Source organism: Aethalodelphis obliquidens, unplaced genomic scaffold (assembly GCF_003676395.1).
Source record: "Aethalodelphis obliquidens isolate GAN/ISIS:26980383/991018 unplaced genomic scaffold, ASM367639v1 scaffold11, whole genome shotgun sequence".
Lineage (NCBI taxonomy): Eukaryota > Metazoa > Chordata > Mammalia > Artiodactyla > Delphinidae > Aethalodelphis > Aethalodelphis obliquidens.
Window position 1 is genome coordinate 6086736 of NW_020837955.1, and position 24883 is coordinate 6111618.

General features: G+C 39.5%; 1 protein-coding gene across 2 annotated transcripts in view; it reads right to left on the reverse strand.

Annotated features, from left to right (window-relative positions):
* The window catches only part of PRKG1 (protein kinase cGMP-dependent 1), a 1182918-nt gene that overhangs the window by 401879 nt on the left and 756156 nt on the right, over window positions 1-24883 (reverse strand). For both annotated transcript variants that reach the window (XM_027111907.1, XM_027111906.1), the window contains exon 4: window positions 21652-21757. In XM_027111907.1, the coding sequence (XP_026967708.1) occupies window positions 21652-21757 (106 nt within the window). The remainder of the gene's footprint in view (window positions 1-21651; window positions 21758-24883) is intronic.

Consider the following 24883-nt stretch of genomic DNA (forward strand, 5'->3'; position numbering starts at 1 on the left):
TCTGTTTTCAAGTTTACTGTCTTGAGTTCATGGAAACCACCCGCTTCTTCTTTCCTCTCTTATTTCTCATTCTTCATCCAAATGCTGGGAAATCACAAATGAGGGTCAGACTTGGGGATTTCAATCTTGAGATTTCAAAAATGGGACAGTTTTGAGCCTTGATGATGGATCATCCCCTCCTTTGTCTCCTGTTTTCTCCATACTTCAACCCTTCCTACACACTCCTTCTAGACTAATTTTAAGAATGCATAGCTAAAACCCTGACACCCGCTCAAAAACTTTTAATCTTTTCCTATCACCTACCAAATTAAGATCAGATGACTCACTTTGAAATTTCCAGGGAGAAACATTAGAGTAGGAATTTGGCAGGCTGGGGGTGGGGAGAAATGGGTCAGGCAGCCATTGCAGACAAGGGAGAAGGGCAGAGCAGACCACAGGCTGACGCCCTAAAGACATCATCAACTGTCTCAATTTTTCCAATTCTGTTCTTTTGCTTAGGCTGTCCCTTTTTCTGAAATGCTCTTATCTCAGTTCCTCAGTGAAAATTCAATGTTAAACTCCATCTTGGTTTTCTTGTCTGGTTAGAACAAATACTGTATTTTTTTTTCTTAATGCATTTGTTTTAAAATGTTTAAAGTCTTTTTGGTCTTGCCTTATTACTCCTCTGATTATCAAAGACTGAACAACAGAAAGGGGGAGAGAGCATGGCAGAAACTGAATACGACAAAAATCATGCAGGTGTAACTCGATTTACAGAATCTAAAAACACCTAGTTGGTCTGTGTTTACTTTGCCTCATTAATTTCTATGCCATACAAAAAATGTGGGTCTATGTCCCCCACTCACACCTAGCTATTTACAACATTAATAACCGAGATCATGGCTACAGCAACCTATGCTTAAAAATAAAAGTCAGCCATCTTTTGTGGGTTGGAGTGAAAAGGAAAGACTGAAAACCATTAATGAGGAAAATTTATGTTACTATACAGTATAGATTAAAGTTCCCAAGACTTGAGAAAAAATCTTCTTTCCAAACTAAAACTGCAACTCAAATAATTCGAAATGTTGAAACACCTTGACATTCACAATCATGTTACACACGAATGCACTGATATGAACATGGACTTATATATTTGATTTAAGCTATGCCTATATCCACAAAGGACAGGGAACAATTTAAAATCTCAAAACACAAATAAAACTAGAGAAAGAAAATCTAAAATATCCAAATCAAATTTTTCAGGGGGGAAAAAATGCAAACAGGACTTCTGGCATTAAATTTACTCTAATTGAACATTAGATTTAGAACTTAATTTCTCTCAACCAAGGAAATAATGGAAAGGTAGTTCTCAATATCTGAATAAAGTATTCATGTTCACCTGGAGACATGACAAATGCTGACACAGTACTGAATCTTCTAGGGAATTTATCACATGGATAAAAAAATTCTGGATAATATAACCAACAATTTCTCTGAATGCAATCCTTATAAAAATTAGAGAAGGGATATTTAAAGCATTTTAACATTTCTATGGAATGCTAACATAGTCCAAACACACTGTAACTATTTCAAGACAGAATTTAGAACACAAAGAATAACCAACACTGAGCCCTAACCCGTCTCTCTCCAACAAAATGTTTCAGGAAACATTCAACAGTTTCTAGATAAAGTAAATTCATGGATGGATTCTATGACATGTGTCAGAAGTGCCAAGAACTGATACTGTAGAGAGATACACTCAAATTTTATATATTGGATATGAAGACAGGAGAAAGGACCTTCTACTGAGAAAATCTGGCAGCCTCATGGCTTATGTTAAAACTAGCTGGGCTTCCTTGGTGGCACAGTAGTTAAGAATATGCCTGCCAATGCAGGGGACATAGGTTCAAGCCCTTGTCCGGGAAGATCCCACATGCCGCGGAGCAACTAAGCCCATGCGCCACAACTACTGAGCCTGCTCTCTAGAGTCCTTGAGCCAAAACTACTGAGCCCGTGTGCCACAACTACTGAAGCCCGTGCACCACAACAAGAGAAGCCACCGCAATGAGACGCCTGTGCACCACAACGAAGAGTAGTCCCACTCTCTGCAACCAGAGAAAAGCGTGCACGCAGCAACGAAGACCCAATGTGGCCAAAAATAAAATAAAATAAAATATATAAATTTATTAAAAAACTAGATGTCTGGGTTTGAAATTAGCTACTTGTTCAAGGTTATCATTTTGTATTCGAAGGTGATTCCATTGATGTTAGTTTCAGCCTGCATATTATACAGAAGAAATGGATAGAATTTATTGTTTAATAAATTCCCAATTCTTTTCCATAAGCATAGATCTATCCACCAGAAAACTACTATCTGTTCAAAAGTTTCCAAATCTTGAAAAAGAATATTAACCTAAAAGTGCAGTGAAAGACATAAGCCCACTTTTATCTGAAATACACTACAAAGCTATAGAAAACTGAAAAAAAATTTTCTTCCCCATAACAATCGCCCTCTTAATAACTTTACTAAGAGTGAAAAATACATTTCATCTTTCAGTGAGGCTTTGGTACTAGCCTTTCTCCTTAAGATAACATATTTTATTTTCATATGCTAGTACTAGAAAGGATATTTCTAATAAAGTCTAGAGTTTTTGTCCTCATTTTATCTGGTTTTAATTTAAAAGAGTGGTTCTCAATTCTCAATGTTTTTGATCTCAAGCCCCCTTTACAACTTTTAAAAATTACTAAAGACTCCAAAGAATTTTTGTTTGTATGGGTTATAACTATATTTACCATAATAGATCATAAAATCTTTTTAAAAATTCTAACACAAAAATATATCAGCATATATTCCATTAGCTATTTTTGCCTCTGGAAAACCCCACTGTACCCTTGTGAGAGAATAAGAATGAAAAAAGTAAATAACACCTTAGTATAATTAGGAAAATAGGGTTTTTAAAAAATTATTTAATTTATTCATTTCTGGCTGTGCTGTGTCTTCGTGGCTGTGGTCTGATTGTCTCTAGCTGCGGCAAGCGGGGGCTACTCTCCTCTGCAGTGCACGGGCTTCTCATTGCAGTGGTTTCTCTTGTTGTGTGCCACGGGCTCTAGGCGTATGGGCTTCACGGGCTCTAGAGCGCAGGCACAGTAGTTGTGGCGCACGGGCTTAGTCGCTCCGCAGCATGTGGGATCTTCCTAGACCAGGGCTCAAACCTGTGTCCCCTGCATTGACAGGCAGATTCCCAACCACTGCGCCACCAGGGAAGCCCAGGAAAATACTTTTAGGAAAACAGTTTTGACCTCATGGATCCCCCTAGAGTGTCGGGGATACCCATAGCATACTTTGAGAACCACCAGTTAAGAAGGACCATCAGTAGCAAAGGAAAAATCAACTACAAGCAAAGTAAACATGGGACCAAAAAATGGTCTACAATCCAGGCATGCACGCGTGCCTTAAAGTCGTCCTCTGGGGAGGGTACACTAGCTTGATGGACAGCACCAGAGAAGACACGAGAGGCCGGCTACACTGGAATGACTCACAATCATCAGCCCCCAAAATCTTTTCTATATTTTGATTCTAGACCTAGGAAAACTTCAGTCTAATCTAGTTTAGTTTGTCCTCTAAAGCTAGACCAGGAGAAACTGGTAGCACCCAGGGAACCCAGGGACGGGTTTTTTGTGCAAGATAGTAGAGTCATTCCATCTGCAATCACTGATTTCATTATGATCCTTACATCGCAGGTCTTCTTGCAAAAACTGTGCAACAATCGATGGGGCTGATGAAAGGAATATTACTAATTCTATTTATTTTAATTTCACCTTCCAAAAATTTTATTTTCTGTATGCTTTAGTTCAGAAGTACCTGTATTTCATTTATAAAGGGATGTATACTATGTGTGTGTGTGTGTGTGCGTGTGTGTATGGCAGTATGCTAAAAAATGTTAAGATATGCACTCAAAATGATTTGGAGACTGATATTCTAGTTTATTAAAATGTTTTAGCCAAATACAATTTTTTTTTTTTTGGTACACGGGCCTCTCACTGTTGTGGCCCTAGCCAAATAAAATTTGAAAAAAATTTAAATATGAAATGTTGGCAAGGATCTGGAGTACACCTTCTCATTGTTGGTGGGAGTATAAATTGACTCAACCAGTTTAGAGAATTATATGGCACTATCTGTAAAAGTTAAATATATGCCTTCTCTATGGCTCAGAAATTTTATCCCAAGGAATAAACTCATGACAAATGAAGGCATTTCTCACCAAAAGACACTTTTGGTGTCTTTGGTCAAGAAAGCTTTCAGGAAAAAAAAGAAAGCTTCCAGTAGCTTTATTTACAAAAGTTCAAAACTGGAAAGAACTCAAATGACCATTGTCATTAAAATGGACAAATTGTGGCATATTTATACAGAGCAATAAAAATGGAATGAACTACTGATACACACAACAGAAGAGATGGCTCTCTCAGACATAATGTTAAGCAACAAAAGCCAGCCACAGAAGAGTACGTACTATATGATTCCAATAAAAAGGTGAAAGACAGGCAAAACTAATCAATGATGGTCGAGCTCAGAATGGTCATCTTTGACAGAGGAGATTAACTGGGAAGTGGCACAGAAGAGCCTTTCAAGGACCTGAAGGGCTTCCCTAGTGGCCCAGTGGTTGAGAGTCCGCCTGCAGATGCAGGGGACACAGGTTCGTGCCCCGGTCCGGGAAGATCCCTCATGCCGCGGAGCGGCTGGGCCCGTGAGCCGTGGCCGTTGAGCCTGTGCGTCCGGAGCCTGTGCTCCGCAATGGGAGAGGCCACAACAGTGAGAGGCCCACATACCAAGGACCTGAAAACATACTGTAACTTGATCTTGGTTACATGGGCATAGAAATAGATAAGCATGCACTGATTTATACTCTTAAGATTTGTGCACATTATAGTACATATGGTATACTGCAATAAAAAATGCTTTTTAAATGTTATACCCAAATTAGGAAGTGTCTAACTTAATTTCTTCTCCTATCAAAATAGAGGATCTGTGAAAACCTTCTTTACGCATCTGAAAACCCAACATGAAAAGAACGTTTAAGACCAACCCACAAGCTTTCCTTTTTAAAGCTGCATATCAGTCTCACTCCTCTCCAGGATCTTTTCCTGACACTAACCATTCTCCACTGTCCTAGGACAGTATGATTAGCACGTGCTCGGAATTCACAGCAAGCGCACGTAAGTAGGTTGAAGTTGTGTTACCTCCATTCTAAGTCTCTTTCTTATTACATCTACACTATCCCCTGGTCTCGCAGAACCAGGAGTCCTTTTTTTTTCTCTCTCTTAAGTTTATTTATTTATTTGTTTTTATTTTTGGCTGCATTGGTCTTCATTGCTGCACGTGGGCTTTCTCTAGTTGTGGCGAGCGGGGGCGACTCTTCGTTGCCGTGCGCGGGTTTTTCATTGCAGTGCACTGGCTCTAGGCACTCAGGCTTCAGTAGTTGTGGCACGCGGGCTCTAGAGCGCAGGCTCAGTAGTTGTGGCGCATGGGCTTAGTTGCTCCGTGGCATGTGGGATCTTCCTTGACCAGGGCTCAAACCTGTGTCCCCTGCATTGGCAGGCGGATTCTTAACCACTGCACCACCAGGGAAGCCCAGAACTAAGAGTCCTTTAATCTCAAGTAGAGAAGTCAATGGTTGACAGCATATGACGGCAAAGAAGAGTATGGAAAGATTTAATATTAAATAACATGAAAAGATGTAATGTTACATTAACAACATTAAAAACTGTGTACACATCATGAGCACAGTTAGGTAAAACTTTCACATGAGTAGAAAATTATAACTAAAATCCTCAAATGCTGACAGCAGGTATCTTTTTGGAAAGTAACAATTTTCTCTTATTTTTTAGAATTTTTATAAAATATGCTTTATTTTATTAATGTATAACAGTTAAAATGAAATAATTTAGAAAAGCTATATTTTTAAAAGGTATTTGAAATCCATATAAAGCTATCTCCTATGCCTCAATTTTCATGATTATGATGCCTTTAATTCTCAGTGCTTATGAATTTAATTCTCAACTTCAGCTCTTCCCAAGTTATGGCTTTTTCCTGGTGTATCAAAATCTTCAGCTAAAATGATATTCCAATGTGGTTCATTCACTGATTCTGTCCTAAGCACAAGACCTTCAGTTTCACATAAACTCCAGATCTGTCCCTGTGTGCTGGGATTACTGACTTATTTCCCTGGTTTGCATTCGGCTCCTTCATCAACATCCCATTTCAACCTCAGGCCCACTTACTCCCCTAGACCATACTGTTTTTTCTGTCATCCCAAAACACTACCTGTTTACTATATTGCACTCAACTTCAACTAATTCTGGAGAGACCAAATTAATGGGTGTTGATGGCAGCAACAGACGAGCCAGGCGACACCAGGACAGGGATACAGGCAGGTTGGTGAAACAGGGATATAGGCAGGTTGGTGAAACAAGATGACAAAGCTAGTATTGAAGGGACTTATGGATGCTGGGATTTCCACAGAGTAAACACCTAGAGCTTGAATAAGTGAGATCAAACATGTGGCTCAGACAAAAAGATCAGAAAAATAATGTCAGCCACAGAGTCCTGAAGTACTCCAGGTCTAACTCTATAGTATATTTGTTAATTCTAAAATCTGCTTTGAATAATTCTGTCTAAATTTGAGCCTAAGAACCTTAAGTATGAATAAAGTCTGCCACTTTTCAGAAAAGGAAGAGTAAGATGTCCTAGTTCTTAAGTCCACTACATTTGGAGTGGGCCAGGGTCTTTCCAAAGGGTCCTTATATGTCCAAAGGAGCAAATTAAGTTTTCATCTTAGGTTAGGGCATTAATCTAAAAATAAAAAGGCATTTTCACTTTATTTCTTTATTGACAATTTATAAAATTTTCTGAAAGGAATCCTCTGTTTACTTGGAAGAGAGAAAAGTATGCAAAAATATAATCAGGTTTTTGTTAAGTTTATATCAAAAAAAAACTATTTAAAGAAGTTAATCATGTACTTTGAGATGCCAGAGCAATTTAACCAGAGCTATGAGGAATAATTATTAGTGGGAGAAGCTTCAAGATGCCGGAAGAGTAAGACGTGGAGATCACCTTCCTCCCCACAAACACATCAGAAGTACATCCACATGTGGAACAACTCCTACAGAACACCTACTGAACGCTGGCAGAAGACCTCAGACCTCCCAAAAGGCAAGAAAACTCCCCACGTACCTGGGTAGGGCAAAATAAAAAAAGAAAAAACAGAGACAAAAGAATAGGGACGGGACCTGTACCAGTGGGAGGGAGCTGTGAAGAAGGAAAGGGTTCCACACACTAGAAGCCCCTTCGCGGGCAGAGACTGTGGGTGGCAGAGCAGGGGAGCTTCGGAGCCACGGAGGAGAGCACAGCCACAGGGGTACGGGGGGCAAAGCGGAGTGATTCCCGCACAGAGCATCGGAGCCGACCACCACTCAGCGGCCCGAGAGGCTTGTCTGCTCCCCTGCCAGGGTGGGCGGGGCTGGGAGCTGAGGCTCGGGCTTCAGGCGGATCCCAGGGAGAGGACGGCGCTTGGGTACGTGAACAGACCTAAAGGGGGCTAACGCGCCACAGCTAGCCGGGAGGGAGTCCGGGGAAGAAGTCCGGAGCTGCCAAAGAGGCAGGAGACTTTTTCTTGCCTCTTTGTTTCCTGGTGCGCGAGGAGAGGGGATTAAGAGAGCTGCTTAAAGGAGCTCCAGAGACAGGCGTGAGCCGCGTCTATCAGCACGGTCCCCAGATACGGGCATGAGATGCTAAGGCTGCTGCCACAGCCACCAAGAAGCTTGTGTGCGAGCTATCCACACAGGTCACTCTCCACACTTCCCCTCCCGGGAGCCTGTGCAGCCCGTCACTGCCAGGGTCCCGGGATCTGGGGACAACTTCCCCGGGAGAATGCACGGCGCACCTCAGGCTGGTGCGACGTCAAGCGGGCCTCTGCCACCACAGGCTCACCCCGCATCCATACCCCTCCCTCCCCCCGGCCTCAGTGAGCCAGAGCCCCCAGATCAGCTGCTCCTTTAACCCCTGTCCCATCCTGATTGCCACAGCAATCAGAGAAGAAGAAGAAACAAATGGAATCCAAATTGGAAAAGAAGTAAAGCTGTCACTGTTTTCTGATGACATGATACTATACATAAAGAATCCTAAAGATGCTACTAGAAAACTATTAGAGCTAATCAATGAATTTGGTAAAGTAGCAGGATACAAAATTAATGCACAGAAATCTCTTGCATTCTTATACACTAATGATGAAAAATCTGAAAGTGAAATTAAGAAAACACTTCCATTTACCACTGCAATGAAAAGAATGAAATATCTAGGAATAAACCTACCTAAAGAGACAAAAGACCTGCATGCAGAAAATTGTAAGACACTGATGAAAGAAATTAAAGATGATACAAATAGATGGAGAGATATACCATGTTCTTGGATTGAAAGAATCAACACTCTGAAAATGACTCTACTACCCAAAGCAATCTACAGATTCAATGCAATCCCTATCAAACTACCACTGGCATTTTTCACAGAACTAGGACAAAAAAAATTCACAATTTGTATGGAAACACAAAAGACCCCGACTAGCCAAAGCAATCTTAAGAAAAACGGAGCTGGAGGAATCAGGCTCCCTGACTTCAGACTATACTACAAAGCTACAGTCATCAAGACAGTATGGTACTGGCACAAAAACAGAAATATAGATCAATGGAACAGGATAGAAAGCCCAGAGATAAACCCACACACATATGGTCACCTTACCTTTGATAAAGGAGGCAAGAATATACAATGGAGAAAAGACAGCCTCTTCAATAAGTGGTGCTGGGAAAACTGGACAGGTACATGTAAAAGAATGAAATTAGAACACTCCCTAACACCATACACAAAAACTCAAAATGGATTAAAGACCTAAATGTAAGCCTAGACACCATCAAACTCTTAGAGGAAAACATAGGCAGAACACTCTATGACATAAATCACAGCAAGATCCTTTTTGACCCACCTCCTAGAGAAATGGAAATAAAAACAAACAAATGGGACCTAATGAAACTTAAAAGCTTTTGCACAGCAAAGTAAACCATATGCAAGACGAAAAGACAGCTCTCAGAATAGAAGAAAATATTTGCAAATGAAGCAACTGACAAAGGATTAATCTCCAAAACATACAAGCAACTCATGCAGCTCAATATCAAAAAAACAAACAACCCAATCTAAAAGAGGGCAGAAGATCTAAACAGACATTTCTACAAAGAAGATATACAGATTGCCAACAAACACATGAAAGAATGCTCAACATCATTAATCAGAGAAATGCAAGACTACAATGAGATATCATCTCACACTGGTCAAAATGGCCATCATCAAAAAATCTACAAACAATAAATGCTGGAGAGGGTGTGGAGAAAAGGGAACCCTGTTGCACTGTTGATAGGAATGTAAATTGATACAGCCACTATGGAGAACAGTATGGAGCTTCCTTAAAAAACTAAAAATACAACTACCATACGACACAGCAATTCCACTACTGTGCATATACTGAGAAAACCATAATTCAAAAAAGAGTCATGTACCACAATGTTCATTGCAGCTCTATTTTCAATAGCCAGGACATGGAAGCAACCTAAGTGTCCATCGACTGTAGAATGGATAAAGAAGATGTGGCACATATATATAATGGAATATTACTCAGCCATAAAAGGGAATGAAACTGAGTTATTTGTAGTGAGGTGGATAGACCTGGAGTCTGTCATACAGAGTGAAGTAAGTGAGAAAGAGAAAAACAAATACTGTATGCTAATACTTATATATGGAATCTAAAAAAAAATAAAATGGTCAGAAGAACCTAGGGGCAAGACGGGAATAAAGATGCAGACCTACTAGAGAATGGACTTGAGGATATGGGGAGGGGGAAGGGTAAGCTGGGACAAAATGAGAGACTGGCATGGACATATATACACTACCAAATGTAAAATAGATAGCTAGTGAGAAGCAGCCGTATAGCACAGGGAGATCAGCTTGGTGCTTTGTGACCACCTAGAGGGGTGGGATAGGGAGGGTGGGAGGGAGGGAGATGCAGGAGGTAAGAGATATGGGGACATATGTATATGTATAACTGATTCACTTTGTTATAAAGCAGAAACTAACATACCACTGTAAAGCAATTATACTCTAATAAAGATGTTAAAAAAAGAATATTAGTGATAGAAAAATTCTCTTTTCTAAAAAGCTTGATTTTTTTTTTTTTTTTTTTTACTCAAACAGGATCTCTTGTCTTATTAGAGAGCTTCAAATTGAAGTAAAAATAGTTTAGTGCTAGAGAGCCTAATTAACTAGCCATTAGAATTCTGAGAATCAGAGTTTAAGTCATCAAGAGTGACGACTGAGGGCTTCCCTGGTGGCGCAGTGGTTGAGAGAGTCCGCCTGCTGATGCAGGGGACACGGGTTCGTGCCCTGGTCCGGGAAGATCCCTAAATGCCGCAGAGCAGCTAGGCCCATGAGCCATGGCCGCTGAGCCTGCGCTCTCCAACAGGAGAGGCCACAACAGTGAGAGGCCCGCGTACCGCCAAAAAAAAAAAAACAAGAGTGAAGACTGAGTGAACTGTCATTAGGGAGACAATACATCCTTAAACTAAACCTCACTTGGGCTAATTCTATACATCCAATATAGAATTCTTCATTTTGCCAGGTGGCCCTATCATTACTACTAAATACTTAGCACACTCTTCACCTTTTGTATTAAGTGTCTAAAAGTACTTAAAATATGAATTTAATATTTTTAACATAGCAGAATATATTGGTTTTAATCCACCCTTTTGATCACATGTTGTTTGTACCAAAACTTTACCCGTAAGAAGCTACTGACTGCTTCTACATCTGAATGCATTTATTTATTGAGGGAAAAAGATGAGGAGGAGGAGGAGAGGAAGAATAGGAGAAAGGTGGGAAGCAAAGAAGAAAGGGAAGAGGAAGAAAAGGAAGGAGGAAGGGAAGGAGGAAGGAAGGTTGGCTTAACGCCATTTAGAATAATATTCACTAACTTTACTAAAAGACCAGTCAATAACTTCTTGCTGGTTAGGGTTCAGCTACTTTGCAGACTTATCTTTTGGATAGTCTTATAGTATCTTTTCAGATTTTTATCCAGGCGATATTGGAACATAGATTAACAATAACAACAAAAATCTCTCATTCCCTGTAACTCCCCTGTCTCTAACACCAGGACATAATTTCAGCAAACAATGCTACTTCTAAGTACACAGAGTTCAGAGTGCATATGAGCCAAAGAGAGATGAAATTTGTAAGAATTCAGAATTCTCTGCAACTAAAGTCCTTGAATTTTAATATGTTCCTTGTATTGCCTTAAATCTTGGCCTTGTCTGTGTTAAATTTACTCATGGATTTAATTTCTTTCAAAAAATAAAACAAACAAAACCATCCTCTGAGGCAACTTTAATTTATCTGTTTGCACAACAGACCAGAGGACTTAAGGAGTTTTTTTCCAAACATGGAATGCAATGTTTACCCATTGGACCCCATCCAGTCAACTGAGAAAACAGAATTTCTTCAAAAGTACTGAATAATTTTAAACCCTATGTATTTATAGAATAACTGAAGTTACACTGCTTAATTGGAATCCTAGGCTGACATAAATATTCTATCATTTGTTGTATACATACAAATTTTAAAATACTATGCTTATCAGGAGATTTCAAAGAAAAAATATCCTCTCCCCTCTGGTTTTAAATAACTCTTCAAAACCTCACAATTGATGCTTCCTTGGTGGTGCAGTGGTTGAGAATCTGCCTGCTAATTCAGGGGACACGGGTTCGAGTCCTGGTCTGGGAAGATCCCACATGCCGCAGAGCAACTAGGCCCGTGAGCCACAACTACTGAGCCTGCGCGTCTGGAGCCTGTGCTCCACAACAAGAGGGGCCGCGATAGTGACAGACCCGCGCACCGGGATGAAGAGTGGCCCCCACTTGCCACAACTAGAGAAAGCCCTCGCACAGAAACGAAGACCCAACACAGCCCTAAATAAATAAATTAATTAATTAAGAAAGAAAAGTAAATCCTATTAAAAAAAAACCTCACGATTCCTTTCATATATGGATAGATGATTACACACAAATTAATGTTAGGAAGTTTTTTCAATGGTTGAAATGCATCAAGAAATGAATTTCCAAATAAATTTTGTCATTATTTATCCTTGTGACTTTTTTTAATATGTTCACCAATTGGCACTTTTCTTCTATATATAAAAATATAATAAATACTCATCTATTGATCTCCTGACATTATCCATTTTCAGGAAGTTGGCCTGATGTGATCAAGAGAACAAGGACTTTGGGACCGGGTCTGGTTTTGAATCCAGCTGTGTGATGCTGGGAAAGCTTGTCATTTTCATAACTCCAGTTGCCTCCTCAATAAAGTGGGAATAACGCCAACTCCCTCAGAGAATCCCGTCAAAGGTACGTGAGATAATGTGTATAAAGTAGCAGGTGCGGGCTGTTTTGTTCTTGTTTCCTCCCTTGTCTCCTTCACTGCTCTGAAAACTCTGTGGGGGAGTGATCAGAACCCAGCCCGTCTTTCTGTTACCAGACACCATGCCAGCTGCTGCCTCTCATGGCTTCCTATTCCAGTGCACTTTCCCTACACCCAAGGCAAAGCAGAAAAGCAGGACTGTCTGGTTTGGAGATACCCTTTCTGCTTAACAGCCAGATTCTAAGCTTAAGAGGTCACCTCGGTAAAGTCATATTGGTAAATAAATTGTGAATAACTTTATTCCAAGCCAAAAAAAAAAACCACACACACACACACCCCCTAGAAACAGAAACTATGAGTCATATTTCTCCTTATTCAGGCTTTTTCTAAACAAACTGATGTACTCTCCTCTTCCCAGGACAGATAAAACGTACAAGCTGAGACACGTACTTTGTCTAAATCACCCGGATGTTTACTTTGTCCCTCAACAGAGTTTCCTCATCCACACTCCAGATTCTCAGATGTCTCTCCAGCTGCGGGGAAGTAGATTTCTACATCTAGTGGAGAAATCTAGGTTGCTGGGATCCAAGGAGCTCCCCGTTCTTAGTCCCCCTAAAAGCTCATGGATTCCTTCTGAACTTGTTCATTACAGAACAATTCTCCTGATGGAAAACAACTCCGTCCCAGATGCACCAATCATTGGCATACAAAACATTTTAAAAAGATAGGACAGTAAGCAGGCTCAGCATGAAATATACAGAAATGAAATAAGCCTCTAATATAGTATTGTAAATCAACTATACTTCAATAAAAAATACAGAAGCCTCACTACAGAAATGATTTATAAGGATCAAAACTACAGCAATAAAATGAAGGAATATTAAACTGCTTTATCACACGGCTTTAGTTTTTTAAACCCCAGTGTTGAGAAACTATCCTAGGAACATGATGGAGGAAAGTCAGCCTACAGTCCCCAAAGGGACACATCCTTTCAAGCTTAGCCTCAGGACGAGCAGCATAATGAATCAATGTACTAAGTCCCTTAGTTGGGGCCTTGTCTTCCTCAGAGCCAAACAGTACTTGTCTGTATAAGACTCATTACTTGACTTAAATGGACAATTTTAGCCACAAATACCATAAATCAGATGTCTTATTAATCATTTGCAAGAATTAGAAGGAATTCACACATGTGGAGGTGAGTATGCCTATATGTAAACATTGTAGATGAATAATTTTGATCACTATATCATTATGCAAATATCAGATTACATGCTCTTTTTAAAAAGGATCAATATGGAGACACTTGTGCAAATGCTAGATGACAACATGAAATTAATGGCCACTTACATTTATCTGCTCCTGTGTCACCTTTAATGAGAATGGATCTGCTACCATGAAATGGGCTGTAAGCAGGCCAACTTGAAAATGGTGTGAGAACGTACCTCTTTATTCGTCACATCATTTGCCGTCAAAACTATGCCAGCTTTGCAGAGCTTAAGTCTAATGCGGGTTTCACAATCTTCTAGAAAAGCTCTATTAAAGCTCAAAGCTTAAGAGCTTAAAAGGTCTGTCACTTATCCTTCGAAAAATTTTTAAAAAGGTCCAAAATCCCTAAAACGATTTTCATATGCACCTTCTTTTGCCATCTCCCCCCGTAAAATCTAGGGAAAGTGGGATCGTGATTTTGCTTTTCCACAAATGTGATCTCAACAAGTTGATTAGACTATATTGTTGTCCCTTACATAATTTGTGCCCCAAAAGTAGCATCATGATTTCTTCAGACTAAAGTGTACCAAAGATACTCCATCAATAAACGTTCAAATAGTGCAATTCCTTAAAGAAGTTCACAGAACTCAGCTTAACTAAGCAAGGACAGGTCCTGCCTAAAGACCACCATCTGTGCGAGGGTAGAAAGGAGCTTCAAGCCACACTTTCCTCTGATGCCAAAAGACAGTGACCCTTAGTTCTTGGTTATTTAATATCCATTTTAGTAATAATGGTGCCTTGTGACATACAGGTGGTGGACTTCCAAACATCACTGAGCCTAAGCAATCCTAAGACATCATCACTTTTATTCATCATCATCTAAAGTGACAGATCTTATGCTATTACAGAGTATTTATTTCTAAGAACATATCCTCAGGGGTGGGAGGAAGGAAAAAATTACTGAGGTTTGGGGAAAGGGCAATATTAGAGAAAAAATTACAGTAAATGGGAAGAAACCCAGATACACCAAGGACAAAGTCAGTGGAACTTTATTTAACTCTTAGGCCTCAGTTTTCTCATCTGTAAAATGTAAATGTTAGTACTTACTTTAAAGAGTTTTCTTGAGGATTAAATAAGTTAATACATCTAAAGTGTTTTGAACATTGCTTAGCACACACTCGGTAACTGCTCATATTATCGTATTTTGTTTATTCCTAATTATAATCCTTCATTGTGGGAGGGTACCCTATTTTTGGTTGCAGAAACTGAGAGTCTGTTTAAAGAAACTCGCCTAAGATTACATACCTATAAGATGCTGAATCCAAAATTTAAACAAATGCTCTTTTCATAACAAGTCACACAAACATTTAAAATATTTGAAATATATTTTCTACCTTCATCTTATATCCTAGATCAGTGATTCCCAAGAGCGGTCCCCAGACCAAAAGCATGAGCATCACCTGAGAACTTGTTAAAAATGTAAATTTGCAGACCCCACCCCACATCTGTCATTCAAAACTGACATTACAAGGGCAGCTGTAAGCAGTTACTTTCTCTTCCTATGGACAATATAGCAATCTTAGCAGGAGTATTAAAACATATCCTAGAGGAATTGTGAAACACCGGAACGTGTGTTTAGTCAAGATCGTGTTGAGTTATACGCTGGAGGTTTTGAACAAAAGACAGTTGAATTTCAGCTTTACCTGAGGGCAGAGAGCTGGATCAGTATATAGTTGACCCTGGAACAGCAGGGATTTGATCTGCATGGGTCCACTTTCATGAAAATGTTTTCCACAGTAAATGCTAGAGCGCCTCATGATCCACGGTTGGTTGAATCTGAGGATGTGGAATGGCAGATACGGAGGAACCATGGATACAGAGGGCTGACTATAAGTTATATTCGGATTTTTGAGTGCATGGGGGTTGGTGCCCCTAACCTGCACATTGTTCAAGGGTCAACTGTACTACCAATTGTCCATGTGACTTTGGGCAACTCCCACAACCAATCTAGGCCTCGGCTCTCTCATTAGTGAAATGAGCAACCTCTCATATCCCTTACAAGTTTGTATTCTACTCAAAGAACTCTAAATCTCTCCCTACGTTTTTATAAATATGATAAACAATAAAAATCTGAGAAACAAGGTGACCTGTTGGATTGAGTTATAAGAAAATGAAATTTGGGGGGTTTTTAAACTGGATCAGAGAAGGAAAAACTTGCAAGGCACTTAAAAATTTCATTACCCCAGGCCGAAAGTAAAAATATAGAGTACAGAAAAAAGCCTATGTAATATCAAACTAATAATCTAAGTATGTTACCTTTGTGGAGAGGCAAAAAGAAAATACCACTAACCCCCCCTCATGTTACGTTTACTACAGTGAGGAGCTTCATTAGAAGCTGTGAATGAACTGTGAACTTGAGTCCAGGTATGGTAGAATACTCAGACTGAGTTCTAAGTTCTGTTTCTAACTGAATGTGAACTTATTTTGGCCTCTGAGACTCAATTCCTTCACCTATAAAATGCGCACAGAGATGAAACTATATCTTGTCTTAGATTTTTCTAAAACTAAAATTTAATCATTATTGATGTATCAGACCAGACATGAAGATGCATCATTATGTAGGCTAGGCCGCTGCTAGTGACAGGTGTGGTCAAAACTACCAGATGAGAGAAATGTAAAGCAATTAAAGAGACATTTCAGGAAGGTTGGTCTGGGATATAGACTGAAGTCATAGAGTCAACCCCAAATGAAATTATCCACATAGTGAAGGTCATTCTGATATCCAAAGGATAGCATGAAGTTTCTAGAACAAAGTCATATTGCTTTTTTTAAAGGAATCACTTACTTTTCTAATATGCATATGTAAGTAACATTTAATTATATGTTAGATGTATATACAAGTATTATTGTTTTAGAGAATAAGGGGGGATAACAAACTAGATTTGGGCTTACTCCCTAGGAATGGACATACGGAATAAGGAACCTTTACACAGCATCAAAATGTATACCAGGGCTCTCAATGAGCAAACTGGGGCAGAAGGATTAATCAACAGAGTAGTTCTATGATTTGCCAAAGGCCCACTCCTCATCTGGACACCTTGTATGTGGATGCTGCTACGGCCCTCATAGGGAGCCATTAGCTTTGGGCTTTGTTATAAATTAGCTTCCAGGGATCTGATCAGAGATCCCTGAAGAAGATCCACTCTTCTGCCCAAAGAGGGCCAAACCACATGACTGCTAGTTTTAACACTGAAAACTGGGCTCCCCTGGTGGCGCAGTGGTTGAGAGTCTGCCTGCGATGCAGGGGACACGGGTTCGTGCCCAGGTCCGGGAAGATCCCACATGCCGCAGAGCGGCTGGGCCAGTGAGCCATGGCCGCTGGGCCTGCGCGTCCGGAGCCTATGCTCCGCAACGGGAGAGGCCACAACAGTGAGAGGCCCACGTACCACAAAAACAGAACAAAACAAAAACAAAAAAAAACCCAAAACTGAAAATTACCTTAATGGTTGGAGAGTCAGCTGAGAATCAAATAGGTAAAGAACTTCAAAACCCCTAAACTTTAAAATGCTATTTATTGAAAATACAACATGAAACTTGGTGGCTAATACTATTAATTTCTCTTTCAACCTAAGGAAGGTAAATCAGAAATCTGTAATTGTTTGAGACCAGATTCTTTTTTCTGCCATAATGGCACACCATTTCCAGGGTGCTACACCATAGATCACCCTAGAAAATGCATCCATTCAAAGGGAGAGGAGTCTCTTAGGAGGATCTCCATTGCGAGGGAACACAGCATATAAGGAAATGAAGGCTCACCAGGGGACTAGAGCATAGAGGGAATGAGAAGACAAGGAAGGAGAAGATGGAGAGTGAGATGAACCTAGGGAGGTCAGCAGTAGCCAGAGGAAGCAGGGCTTTGACGACAGTGCGAAAGCCGTACTTTATCTTAGGAGGGAGTAGTAGTCATGGAAAGGTTTTATGCAGAATGATGATGCGAGCATATCTGCCTTACCAAAAGATTCTTTAGTGGATCAAGAAAAGGTTTTTTTGTGGGTCGACAGGCTTGATTGAGTAGCTTAAATTCCAAACAGTCCCTGCTGTGTCTCTGATTTGTCAGGGAGGCATTAAGATAAATAGAGGTTCAGCAGCATCATAGTTCGGGGCCAACAGAAAACCCAGTTCCTTCAAGCATATCCCAGTGGTCACACAACTGCATTCTAATGCTCCTCTGGCTATAGATGTCTGTGCCAACAGTAGCACAGAGAATATGCTCAGAAAAAAAGCAACACAAATTAACTCTGGCAGTTAACTCTAGCAGTTATTTTTCAGAATCCATCTGCAAAACAGCATTTTTCAGTAGCCAAAGAAGATAAAAAATGCATCTCACAAAATCGCTACTGGACCTATAGCAATCGTACCTTGCTTAGCAGCACTGCCCCTTGAATATTTTTTGGTTTTGCTATGCTTGCATAGGAACATGTGTTTACATCAGGGAATGTGAAATTTAAGCACAAAAGAGAAACAACTAAATAGGATTAAAGACCAGAATCACGGTCTGATGTGGCGTTTAATAGCAAAGAGGAGGCCAGACCACATGACTGGTGGTTACAAAATGAGTAAACACACTGGAATGAAAAAAACCGACTTTGATGAGAAAAATCCTTGCATTTTGTCTGTGCATTTACATGTCTGATGTGTCCCCTCCTTTTCTCACCCTCCAAATTTACTGCTTATTTAGAAAAGTGAAGTGTGGTATGGGGAGATGAGCAGTGATACAGAATCACTCCTCTTTTAGCCTGTCCCTGCCCTTGAAAGTCCTCCATTAGGAAGGCATTCCAATGTACCAGAGACCCTCACTGTGAAGAATTCTGATGATTTCTAATACCATCTGCTAGAGTTTTAATTTTTCTGATTGTGTCACATTGCTTAAATCCTTAACAAACTATGAAGTATATGTATCTATAGTAGAAGAATTCAGATGAAAGTTTTTAGCAAGCATATTAGAGAAAAACACCCCGCCATGCGCATACACACAAGCGCACGTGCACACACACAGGCTGCTACAGAGGATTTAAGTATTAAGTCTATGTTTTTATGATAAAGTAAGTCTTTCTAAACATGAAACCATAAAGTAAAAAGTTGGCTGACTTAACTATATAAACTTTTAAAGCTTTTACGTAATGTAAGAGTGGTAAGCAGAATTTTAAAATCAACAATAAACAGGGAAATAAAAAATTCTGAAGTTATGGTAGAAAAGTTTAATTTTGGTCATCTTAGTTTTTGACAAGATCTACATTTCCTTGGGGAATATTATGTCATTCCAACAGCCTTGCAAAATAAATGGCAGAAAGTATTAACCTGGGAAAGTGAAGGAGGAATGATTACTCACTCTTAGTTTCACAAGTATAATAGCACAGGGCCCAAGATTAGAAGATCCCTATACTTGGTTTCATACTATGCCACCAGTGCCTTGAAATTTTTCACAATTTTTGCAAAAGGAGTCCTGAATTTTATTTTCCAGTGGGCCCTTCAAATTACGTACTCATCCCACACTTACTGTCCTGTAAACTGCCTGTCTACAAAGTGGTAAGCTGTGTGCCAAAGAAGAATACCAAGATGCTTAAGAAATAGCTCTAGTCCCGAAAAGTCTGTAGTTTAAAAGTAGAGATAAGTTTAGCAGTGAGATTATAATAAAGTAGAAAATAACACACATGGTAGAAATGAAGCTCCAGAGAAGAGAGAGATTGCTTCCCAGTAGAACCATCAGTATCTGTGGAAAGGGCAGCTTTTAGTTGAATATAAAAAGAAGAGAGAGACTTAAACATTGACAGTGGGGGAAAAGGCAACAGAGGCAGTGTGCTACATAAAAGCACAAGGTCTGCTTGGGCACATGGAATCATTTGGTTTGCCTGGGGCGAGAAGAAATCTGGCTGAAAAAGCAGGCTGCCATTGGCTGTTGGAGGACCTTGAATACTGAGCTAATGATGCTGTAACTAATTCAACAGGAACTATGAGCATTGTAGAAAGAGAACCAGTTGGTCACAGTAATAATTTAGGAAGATTAAAGCTGGCCCCAGGCAACAGTGGTCATTTGTCACCTTTCTGGACTCCCAGCCCACTACTATATACACAAATGATGTGGACCTGATGTTTTACAGAGTGGCCAGATGAAGAGTGACATCAGAGTCAGTGCCTGTCTCTTTTAGTAAATCAGTTCAACTCCACTTGCTCTAAGCTGACCAACAAGAAATGTTTACGCAATCTAAGAGAACCAACTTTTATTGTTTAAGGTTTGAATTGTCAAAATAGATGATAAATTTGGGCATCTCTGAGAATACAAAAATAAAAGTATATCCAGGATCAATTACACACACACACACACACAGACATGTACAATTTCCTGAAATTGTGCCTCTAATAAAGAGTTTTTGTTGGAGCCATGAAAGACAGCATTGGCACTCATTCCATTTCCTTATGAAAACTAACTTATGGAAGCTGAAACCAGCATCATAAATACCCAGCTCTTAGGTATGTGAGACAAACAGTTAACTCTGTCCCACAGACAAGCATTTCACTGATTACCAATTGGGATCTTTCTCTGTCAGGGCTGCATCACAAGAAATCAGTAACTTGTACTTTAATAAAGGCTTAAAAATGGACATTCACTCTTATCTCTTTCTGTCTCCATTCACATACACACATCTATGTATCAGCACACATATCAACATATATATACATATATAACATACACAGATGGCACCTGAATAATTTAATTTCCTCGCAAACTATACTAATCTTCAAACAGAAGAAATTCACATTTCCACTTCTGTTTCATTCAATCACCTTTAGTAAAAAAAACCAACACCTTAACAATAGAGTAAGTTTTTTAATAGGTCTCACCTGATGTCATATTTGAATTTTTATTGTCCTTTTACCAGGAATAAAGAAAAATTATGTGGAAATAAAAAATGTAATCAGAAACAATAAGTTAACCAAAAGAAATACCCAAGTAAGGAACAGCAAAATTGCCTTTAAGAAAATTCAATAGATATTCATTAAGATTTTTCTATCACTGACACAAAATATGATTTTTTGACTCCATTTAAACAATTTCTTCACCAGAAATATAAAATAAAAAGGCCAGTTTAACATTCTAGCTCTCAAAAATGGACTCTTAATTGGTGTTGCACTCCCATTTAGCTCACATACTCTGTACATCACTATTTAGTGATGGTTCTGTTTCAAAAGAAAAATTATACAAAATAACTTTTTCAAAAAAAGTCAAAGTTGTCAATATTCTTTTTAATGATAATATATACTCTTTAAAATAAAATAAGCCTAGAGACAAATGAATTTCAGTGACTATCAGTATATTCCTAAGAAACGAAAGCTGGCGTTTTTTTCCAATTCCTATGGTATACTGAGTTATTATCATAATATATAATATCAGGAAAAGAAAAGCTTTTGATACCTCAGAACTGCAACATAAAATGAATTTAATTTGGGAAATTAAATTCAGGATTAAAGGATAATAAACTTCTTCTTGGAACTTTTCATCTTAGTCATCTGATCTTTAATATAGAACCTCACACAGAGATGATTCGGTCTTATACTGTGGGTTGCTTTAGAAGAGGTAAATATATTAATTGATCAACAGTTAGAGATGGACTCAATATCCTTTTTGTTGTCATTGTTCCTGCAAATGCTCACTTGCTTCTCTCCTCTATGCTGCTCTCCTCTATGAGAGGATGTTGGATGAAACTCTGAAGTTCTGACTTAACCACCTATCATGAAATTTGGCAGCAGAAATAGAAAGAAGCCAGTGCAAAGTCTTGTACTTCCACAAATTTGTAGGCTAATAAGACTGAGATAAAGGCAAAAAGTGTTCCCCGGGCTGCGTTTCAGAGGAAGGTTGAAAAGACAATAAAACACTCTAAGGAGAAAAGAAAGCATCCTACCTTCTTAAAAATTCCATATACTCGGTATGCTTGATGAGTCCTGTCCTCATCATTATTGTTTGAAAACATTGTCGATCAATGGCCCAGAGTTTCACATTTACAAGAGCTGCAGAAAAAGAAAAAAAAATAGGAAAAAAAATTAAAGAATTTCAACAGTGAATTATAATGTGCAAAAGCAAGGAGTTATTCAGTGGAATAAAAGTGATTAACCTTGGTTTAAAGCTAATATCATAATGCTATCCTATTTAGTTAAGAAGTATTCTTACAGACAAAATGTAGTTCATAATTTTCAATACTAGTATTAATGTCTATAAGGAAGATTCCTGTTGCTCTTATGTCCTTAAGGGATGAGACGGTCTAAGAACACATTGAAAGTATTTAGTAATTTCAAGATTATATACAAAGGAAATCGGATGAAGAATAAGAGACGTTCACAAGAAATAACACTCCCTGGTAAGTAACCAGAATGGGGTTAATGACTCACATGATCGATCATATTTTAATTTTTAAAAATATAGGTGAAAATTTAGTTTTCAGGTTTAGGGGTTAACTTAATAGAATAGAAATGATAATTACAATTAAATTGTAACCTGTGCCCAAAGTTACCATATGAAGTTATCAATATATTAGCTATGCTTGTTTAATTTTAATTTCTCTCACATACCACTGTCTTTGACAATGAATAAGTATTGAAACTGAATACCACAGAAGAGATCACTATTCAATCTATTAAGCACATGACTAAAAGACAAGTTTTAGAAAGACAGATGTTATAGCGTAAGAGAACAAAATATTAAGATAAACTTGGGTTTTAAAAGAGTACACTAAAAATGTTGGTAATTGAATCTGTGTGGTGGGTATTCAAGAAGCATGTTTTACTATGCTCTCTATTTGTATGTTTGCAAATTTTCATAATAGAAATATTTTAAGTTAGCACATGAACTACAAAAAGACAATTCATATATAGTACCCATGGAGTATGGGGTAGAGAAGGGCTGTGCAGGGGTTTGAGCAGGACCAGTGAATGGGGCTGAGGTATAGTCTAGTGATCCAAACACAAAAATGGACGAATGCAGTTCTCTCTTCTTCAGTTCTCAGACTAAGCCCAGTGAATGCAATAGATCAAGATTTGGGCATAAGGGAGAGGAGAAAATGCTCGAGTAATCAGGCCATGTATGTGCCTTGCAGGAGGATGCTAGAAGTAATCCACAGAGGAACAGATGAAAAAGATAATAAAAGGAATATTGCACTCTAGAGCAAACCTTTATCTTTGAACTTTACCTAATTTTTCCTTGCAAAATTGTTTGAAGCTAAAAAAGAAAACATGACTTCTCCCTTGGCCAGCTCTTTACTGGAGAACAAAGATGGTCAGTTAAGTAGAAAAAGAACAAAGCAGCAAGGACCGGTGTGTGCATGGCTCCATTCCAAATAGCCTTCAAAAATCAACCTTCAGCAGAAAACAACAGTCATCTCACAGGTATTCTCCAGTCACATTCTAGTTCCTCTGTTGAATCCAGGCTCCTTTCCAGAACACCTGTTTACTTGAGATGAACCATAGAACTGGATGATATAGCCACGAAGGACTGAGAAAATCAGGACAAGATTCATAAGAAGTAGACCCTTAAAAATGAAACGGGACTTCCCTGGTGGTGCAGTGGTTAAGAATCCGCCTGCCAATGCAGGGGACACGGGTTCAATCCCTGGTGCGGGAAGATCCCACATGCCACGTAGAAACTAAGCCTGTGCACCACAACTACTGAGTCTGTGCTCTAGAGCCTGTGAGCTACAACTACTGAGCCCACGTGTCACAACTACTGAAGCCTGCGCACCTAGAGCCCGTGCTGCGCAACAAGAGAAGCCGCAACGATGAGAAGCCACCACAATGAGGAGCCCGCGCACCGCAACGAAGCCGCAACTAGAGAAAGCCGCAACTAGAGAAAGCCGCAACTAGAGAAAGCCGCAACGAAGACCCAATGCGGCCAAAAATAAATAAAATAAATAAATTTATTTTTTCAAAATGATAGGAGTTGAACGAGGAGAGAGACACAAAGGGTAGTCAAGTGGGGAAAGTACATAAACAAGAGCACAACTGGAAGTGAGTTTGGGCCGTGGGAGTCCAGTCAGGGATAAAACAGATTGCAGTGGTTGAGATTTCTATAAGGTTGCTGCACAATTTGAGAGTAGGTTGATGCAGGGCCCTGGAAGCCAGGCAAGGCATAGGAAGCAAGGATTAATTTGATGAACAACAGAAAACTACTAGAGATCTTAAAAAGACAAAACAAAACAAAGAACCACGATGTTAAAGGATATACCATGGGGATATCAAAAAAAAAATTAAATGCTTACTAGAAAAAAAGTATTTTCTATATTCATCATTTTTAATGGTTCCCAGGTGTTTCCAGTATAGACGCTCCTCCTTCCAAAGGACCAATTAGGATATGCCAACAAATTTTATTTTAAAAATAGCAACAGGGCTTCCCTGGTGGCGCAGTGGTTGAGAGTCCGCCTGCCGACGCAGGGGACACGGGTTCGTGCCCCGGTCCGGGAGGATCCCACATGCCGCGGAGCGGCTGGGCCCGTGAGCCATGGCCGCTGAGCCTGCGCGTCCGGAGCCTGTGCTCCGCAACGGGAGAGGCCACGACAGTGAGAGGTCCGCGTACCGCAAAAAATAAAAAAAAATAAAAAAAATTAAAAAATAGCAACAATAAATAGTTATATTATACATATTTTTAAAATGCTCAAAGGCATGATTAAAAGCATAATGTCAAGGTGAAATAAAGCATATATACATTTTAAGGCTTTGCCCCGCAGAAAGACATCACAGTGCATACTCCTGGTAACAGTATATAAAAGCTTCTATTACAATCTCGTGAATCGAAAGATATCATAGTGATAGCTGAGGAAGACTAATCTAGGAGGAACACACTGGATTCAGAAACACCGGAGTCAAGCAGAACACAGACCAACACTGGCGCCATCGAAGTAACACTTTTTGTACAAACCACAGGGCACAGTAGTTAATATGATAAAAGCTCAGTGTGAGGAAAACTGTTCCGATACACTGTGCGCACAGGTTCAGACAAGGAGTAAGGAGCGCCAGGCAGAGGCCACAGTAATTCAGGAGTGAAGTGAGGAGGGTCTTAGTGAATAAGGCAGCAATGGGAGTAACAGCAGAGGCCTGGCAGGTGTGTGTGTGTGTGTGTGTGTGTGTGTGTGTGTGTGTGTGTGTGTG